At 40.4% G+C, this 7,500-nt stretch overlaps 1 protein-coding gene across 4 annotated transcripts in view; it reads right to left on the reverse strand.

The window, feature by feature from the left end:
* Positions 1-16: 16 nt before the first annotated feature.
* LOC137984889 (proteasome activator complex subunit 4-like) overlaps positions 17-7,500 on the reverse strand; it is a 38,838-nt gene continuing 31,354 nt past the window's right edge. For 2 of the 4 annotated variants that reach the window (XM_068832223.1, XM_068832226.1), the window contains exons 43-54: positions 7,311-7,415; positions 6,455-6,546; positions 5,365-5,496; positions 4,621-4,871; positions 3,853-3,929; positions 3,364-3,420; positions 3,210-3,281; positions 2,958-3,113; positions 2,573-2,647; positions 2,408-2,492; positions 1,426-1,559; positions 17-1,078 (exon numbers count right to left, since the gene is read on the reverse strand). In XM_068832223.1, the coding sequence (XP_068688324.1) occupies positions 944-1,078; positions 1,426-1,559; positions 2,408-2,492; positions 2,573-2,647; positions 2,958-3,113; positions 3,210-3,281; positions 3,364-3,420; positions 3,853-3,929; positions 4,621-4,871; positions 5,365-5,496; positions 6,455-6,546; positions 7,311-7,415 (1,371 nt within the window). In that variant the 3' untranslated portion in view covers positions 17-943. The remainder of the gene's footprint in view (positions 1,079-1,425; positions 1,560-2,407; positions 2,493-2,572; positions 2,648-2,957; positions 3,114-3,209; positions 3,282-3,363; positions 3,421-3,852; positions 3,930-4,620; positions 4,872-5,364; positions 5,497-6,454; positions 6,547-7,310; positions 7,416-7,500) is intronic. The other 2 variants (XM_068832224.1, XM_068832225.1) reach the window with 2 other exon arrangements.

Here is a 7,500-nt window from a genome sequence, read left to right on the forward strand (position 1 = left end):
GATCAGCAAGTTAAGCCAACGTGCAAAATTGTCTACTTTAATGAGCACTATAAGTTGTATAATTTTGAAAAACATGCAAGCAAACGTAAATATACTTATCTTTTACTTTGCAAGACAGAAAATGAAAAGCCCTTGACTACCCTGATTAAGATTATAAAAAAAATATCTGGAAAATCAACTGTCACAGGCAAAAATCGTCCGATATGTAAAACAAGCGAATTTCTGGAAACGACCTTGGTCGATTACAACGACGCTAAAACGTTATAATGTCTTTCAAGTTAGAAATCAGAATCTTCGTGGATTTACAAGGCGACGTTTGGAGCGTTGGGCAATTCTGAGAGCGCACGTCATAAGCCAACTTTTTAATTTCTGTAAGGCATACCATGATATAACCACGTTGATATAAAATCTGTCTTTGAGTGAAACTATAGGTTCAATAGAGACTCGCCTCTTATGACTCACGAGAATTAAGACTGTGAATTTGTGCAGGTGTGTTTAAGGTTGCACCTAAAACTCACACTACGCACTGAAGTAAAACAAATGAAATGAGAAAAGTCTCTAGACTGTATATAAACTCATAGTTTTGGGATTTGAGCTTAGTGTAAGCGGCGTCCCGCTTTTAGAGTCTTAAAATAATCAGGACGGTAGCCTCTGGCAACAAAAGCTACAAAACAAGTTGAAATTGTTGAAATTTCAGTTGTCAACGGAACGTCACACCTCGTCAAACCAAGAGTCCACCACCGACTATCAGCACTGGTCTGGTCAACATTCAAACAAAGTCCTGATATTAATGCTGGTTGAGAATTTGCCACACAATCTGTCTTTGCCCACACGGATTGTGTTGCCGCAACAGTAGAATGGCAAACTTGACCAGAAACCATCTGAGCGAGAAACCTTACTCCTTAAGTACATGGTTAAATTAAAATAACTTTTCCCAAGCTGTTTAAGCGTAGTAACAGGGTGATACAAGCAGATCCGTCAACACTAAAAGCTGATCCTCCGTAAACTTCTGTTTGTGTTCTTGCCAATTGTCATGATGCGTCCGACGAAAGTCTGACATAACTTTTTTCACAGTGGCCTTACAAGCAAAAGGAAACAGAGCAAAACGTTACTAATGATTTACCTTGTGAACAGTAGACAGCAAAATTACATTACTGTGTAAGAGAAAACTGCCGGTTGACAGTTACATAGACTAAAAAAAATACTACTATTAACAAAATGTAATTGCTATCCTTTCCAACATTCTGAACATGTAAACGTGTATTTTGAAAAAGACCACGAAACTCAAATTTATAAGACATGTTTCCATGTGTCGTACATCTTCGACTTCGTGGAAAATAACCGCTCACAATTGAAAGAGGGTTTCCATTTGAGGCGCTTGATCTCTTTACGAGGAGGGGATGGTTTTTAATAAGCGTGTCCTACCTGTATCGGATGTGGATCGTGTAGATGATCTCCCAAGTCCAAAAGGATTTGCGGCATCCAAGTAGGCACGTCATAAGGAAAAGCCTGGACACAACTAGCAAGGCCCAGAACTCCAGCGTGACGGTGGATGAGGGCTAAAACAAAGAGCAAGCGAATTAAGAAATTGACTGCACTATTAGTGTTTCTCTAGCCTAGAAGTGCATGTTTTTCTCCAAGTGTAGATTTTTCCATGATCACTTACAATTTGCTATAAATTGGATGATTCTTGCTTGAGTGGTTCAAAGGTAGTTCAAAATATGTCTCTTTCATATGTTTCACAATCATTCCCTACGGGATAATTGTAACTGACCAGCAACCCAAATGGCTTGATGGCTCACATGGCAGAGGAGTGCAGGAAAATCGCAAGGTCATGGGTTCGAGTCAGGTTTCCTAAGATCGAAACGTTCATTCTCCTAACTACTACCATGGATGGGGTAGTAATGGGAATGCGGTGTTATACTTAATCTTCATTCTCAATACCCGACTGAATGACATTTTGTTGAAATTGTGACGAGAATTTACATGTTGATCACTCCTGGGAACGAAAGGGTTAAAACTGGATTTCTCAAGTTCACGTTTTCTTGCCACTGTGGCGATAAGAATCATCACAACAGTAGTTTAAAATGTAATACACAATCAAAAAGTGTTTGTCTCTGGTTAGAAATCAAGCGCATTTACATTCTACTGATTGGCATTCTGTCACGTGTAAAAATCGGCGTCACGCGTTTTTTAAAATTTCAGAACAAGGTATAGACCACTTTCATAAATGGCGGCCACCTTTACATTCTTCTGTGTTTATGTTAATTAGACCTACTGCCCTCATTTTGAAACAAAATACTTTTGAAATTTGCTCGTCCTAGCGAGACTATTAGCATTAAAACATATGAAAGAGGTCTATGATTGTCGTGAAATTTGATCACAAGTAACAAGATAAGAATTTTACCAGCATCATTGTTGAACCCATTTGCACCGATAACACCTTTCTTTTTTTTCTTGAGCTTGGTATTCGCCATTTTGGTAAATTGTTTCTAAAGAAAAAAAAGAGAAAAAAATGCAATCGAGACTCTGTCTTGTAAAGAAGGGGAAGCTAGGGATGTTTTTAACACACCTGAAGTTGGTCATCATGCTGAAGGAAGCCGTAATGAACTAGACCACTGAAAGTTACTGCTGCCATTTCGCGAACCTGTGCGATAAGGAAAAAACTGTAGTTAAATGCAACTAAGACCAAAAAAAAAATCGATTCTTCTTTTTTTTTTCTTTGGATCAAAAGTATGTTAACTAAACACTAAGTGACCCGAGTATAATATGAAGTCTAAAGCATACGGCTAAAATTCACTTTTCTCATCGCCCTCCTGATGATGAATTGTTTGATAGAGTGAATTTAAAAATGAAACCGCAAGGAGGGATCTAAGTCAAACGAGGTCACATCAAAACACAGTGAGCCTTGTGCATAACGGAAAAAGAATGATTTTACACAAAACTAAACAGCTTGCCTCCAATTGCTCATCTTCAAGGAGAGTCAAAACCAGTTCCTTTGCGTCTTCTACATGCTGAGGATTACTGGTAATAAGGAAAAGATTAGCGAAAATCATAACTTGTAGGTACTCCAATATACTCCGCCTGGGATGCCAAAGAACATTGTTAGCAAGCTGAAAAGAAAAAGAAAGCGAAGTAAGAACTATGCTCAACCCAACAGACGAAATCGCAAAAAAACAAAATAACTCTGAGGCAGTGACAAGACTTGCCTGCTTTACAGTCTGAAGGGCCAGCGGTATCACGCTAAAAGGCAGCTCCGCTTGGGAAAGAAATGTTATCGTCTTAATAAAAAAAAAGAAAAGAAAAACGAAATTAATCACGCAGAGCAACAAACAGAGATCCCCTGGAGAAAATAAAACATACCCTGTGACAATAATGCAAGAGTTCAGGATCGTCTTCTTGAGAGTCAAACAGGATGATCTGAAATAACACCAGCAATTAGATGATAAAAGGGAACAATTGCAGAATCAACCTAAGTTTATCCCTCTAGACAATAAGGCTGACGATACACGTAAAATAACCAATCAGATCAAGCAATGGCTCAAAAACATGAATAAAGGCCAGAAAAACAATTGTACCCAATTCAAATGCTTTGTGAATGAAACGCTTTGTTCCAGGTATTTTCATGTCATTTAAATATGAATGCTACATTATCATGCAAACACAACACACAGAGAATCTTAACACCGTCCTGAAAACGGCTTTATCATGACTTAATAAATTTTCTACAATGCGCGGTGACTTTTTTTTTTTAACCCCTCGCGTTTTTTAAATGTGCAACAAGCTTCCATTTTGAGTGAGGACGGTCGATTGGCTTGAGCCAGCCCCACTTACGATGCAAGATCCTCTTACCACTGGGAGAAGGTCAAAGAATTCTTTGGGGCAGCTGTTGAGATTCCGCACTGCGTGAGATAACAGCCAGTTCGTCACTACAAAAATAAACAATATGATCCATTAATAAAGTTTCTTTGCGAAGGAAATTTAAAACCGTTGCCTCCCAGCCTTAATGTCCTTAAAGAATATGAACCTTAAGATCTATAACACGACTTTAAAAGAAAAAGCAGTCTACGAAACAAGTTTATACGTTTTTCAACTTTAAGAAGTTGTATCAGTTCATTTAAATCACATTTTTATCAATACGCGCGGCCAAATGACAAACTGCCATCTGTAAAACGCGCCTTTTTGCCGCGGGCCAAACGGGAAATGCCTGGGCTGAAAACGCATTTGCCACCCTGATTCTGATTGGCTGCAGAGATGTCAAACAACTTCGCTTGGCCAATGAGATCCTGAGGATACCATTTCAATGCCAGAGTGGGCGCGACTTTTTGTGCTTTTTTCCCCCTCCAATTTTGCTCTTGTTTGGCTGATCGTATTGTCGCAACAACTTTCCATACCATAGCTTCATGCTACATCTCTGTTAGTTTGATGCTACTCGGGCCACACATTAACTATATGCCCTCCAAAAATCATTTAATTGTCCTTCGCAAACGTGCGAAGAAAGGAAATGAGAAGCATCACATAAAACCCAGTGACGTTTTGTTCATTAACACAAGGAAAGTAACGCTTGACCCTAGGCAGTGGCGCTACACAAATCTTACTGCAATTACTACAGTCACACACTTGTCTTTAAACGCTTGATGGCTTCCTTCCTTTCATCATCTTTTTGTGACCTTTCATTTGTTTCTCCATCCGCAGCTATCTCTATATTAGGTGAAATGGCGTCACTTCTTCCCATCTCCTTCTCTCGTGCTAACTCTTGCAGCCCAGCGAGCTGTGGAAGTATTTTACCAACAAACTCGTTACGATTTGGAGAAAGAGTTTGCGTTCCGTTTGGCAACTTGAGATCATACATCATCGCGCTGCAAAGAACACTGCAAAAGAAGAAGAGCGCTACACTTCAGTCCAAAAAAGTACACACTCAAAAAAATATCAAACCAGTCTACGCTATGATTAATATAAGGATTTAGCGACGTCATCACAACAACAACAACAACAAAACAACCAATACTAACATGCACACAAACGTAACATACTACAATTTTTGTTTCGTAACTTCACGCATTTTCTATGTAAATATAATCATATGCGCTTTATTTAACTCTATTCAGTATTGCCTACACCACTATACCAGGGACTCAATGACTACTTCCACTTCTCTTTTCGAACAATATGGGGGGGGGGGGGGGGGGTAAACTTCCTACCAATGACACAAAGAAGTGTGTTCGGTCAAACGTCCCTATCTGGTGTCATTAAAAACCCAGCTCCTTCTATTTGATTACTTTCAAGGCAAGTGTTCGTCTTTTCTCAGAGTAAACCGATGTTCTATAATCTGAGGCAAGATGAAAGTTGTTAATTAGCACCAACCTGCCAAGTCGATCGCGCACGTTTTTGTAAGGATGGCTAAGGTGCGTCTCAGCCACGCCCATCAGTCGGTGAAGAAGCTCAGGAACTCGCCACTCCTGCTGACAGAGTGCTCCTTGAATGAAGTACAACCGACTGAAAGAGTTATTTACAGACAGGCAAATCAGACGATTTCTTCACTTTTCACCTCTCAGACTAAAACGTTCACTTGGTTCAGAGTCGGAGGTTGCGATCTCCAAGATTATAATTTATAGGCCATCCCCGAGTTCATGCCTGCCTCCTCTTCAAAGCGAGTCTAAGAGCGACGTTTTTGTGGTGGTAATTAGTTCTACTGTAAATGTGAATGAAAACTAATTTTCATAGAAAACCTTCGCACTTTGAAGAGAAGGCAGACATGAACATGGAAGTGGCCTATTCTACCTCGTCAAATGGCTGACAAGCACTAATGAGAGAGACAAGAATGGACATCACCAGACAACCGGTGACCTTACTGTGATACAAACTTTTCTGCCGTTTTTGTGTTAGCTAGCACTATAACAACACTATTTACATAATAATAGAAAACAGGCCCCAGTTGTTCAAAATGTAGATAACGTTATCCACCGGATAAATCATTATCCATTGGATAGCGCAATTGGTTTCGCTATGACTAATCCACTGGATAATGCACTATTTATCTCGCAGAGAGCACTATCCATCGTTTGAAGAACTGGTAAAGGTAAAGTCACTGTTAACGAGCTAGAAGGCCCATCAGGCCGGCGCTTATCTCCCGTTTCCCAAGCATGAAGCGACTAGGAGTATTTCTACTCCCCCCTGGATGGGATGCTAGTCCATCGCAGGGTTACCCCCAGCATTTCGCCGGTACCAATTTATACACTTGGGTGGAGAGAGGCACCGTGAGAGTAAAGTGTCTTGCCCAAGAACACAACACAATGTCCCCGACCAGGACCCGAACCCGGGCCACTCGATCCGGAGTCGAGCACTCTAACCATGAGGCCACCGCGCCAATACAGGTGAAGACCAAGCATTTTAATTACGAAATGGGGGTCAGGGGAATCTGTATCGTTATTCCTAGTGAAGTGCCGTATCTCACCTCGAATCGGAAAAGGAACCACGTTGATCATCCAGAGGCTGTTCCAGTAACATTTCTAAAAACCGATGGATGCGACGAGGATCACGACTCTCCTGTTGAAAAAAAAAGTGAAAGAACATAGCAAACGGAAGCTTTACTTTAGCAACTTTACAGGGAAAACTATACTTTCGGTAATGTTCTTATCTCCGTAATAGACCAACTGGAAGACCCGAGGGGTAACTTCTTTTTAAACTGTTCCTATCAAAAAAATTGGAGAGTCTACTCAAGGAGTATGGCCGAGTTCATGTTCTCAGCTTACAGAGCTCACAACTAATCAAAGAATGATGCAGGGGGAGAGTCGTCCCTGGAAGGACTGCATGTTGTCAGTGACATTGACACCTATATGTCACCAACATCATCAGGACGACGAAAATGTGTTTCATCAAACGAGTTGACAAGTAGTAGATAAAACGTGAGCGGGTGATCTGTATGGGTGATTACATTGGCGAGCCGAAGGCGAGCCATTGTAAACGCTCATACAGATCAGACGCGAATATTTTATCGTACTTGTGAAATAAAAATAATAAATTGACCACAGTAGAGATCTGTATCAAAAGTCAATGAATACTTATTAGCTGAGGACGAGTTTGTGTAGGCCACTTTCGAAAATACCATAATACTCTTTGTTTGTGCTCCAAAATTTTGCACAAGTATTGTTTTTATTTTCTCTCGGGACCACTGTACGTCCCAAGAGAAACCGGAAACCATGCGTATGCGTATATATTTTTCAGGTCGATATCCATATGGTGTGAGCACAAGGCTCTGGTCACCTTACACATTTTGAAAAACTACTTGCTCTACAAAACTCATTTCCTACCACAGCAGTAGCCATGCAAGTACCCCAGTCCTCTAAAGTCTCAACATTTACGGCCGAAAGCGCCTTTCTGAGAAGTGGTATTAGAAAGTCCCACAGATTCTCAACCTGGAGAGGGAACCAAAAACGACAACAACTCGAGTGTTATCAGTACATAACAGATGCAAAACATATAAAGAAACAACATATATAC

The sequence above is a fragment of the Montipora foliosa genome, chromosome 14 (genome assembly GCF_036669935.1).
Source record: "Montipora foliosa isolate CH-2021 chromosome 14, ASM3666993v2, whole genome shotgun sequence".
NCBI classification, from domain to species: Eukaryota; Metazoa; Cnidaria; class Anthozoa; order Scleractinia; family Acroporidae; genus Montipora; species Montipora foliosa.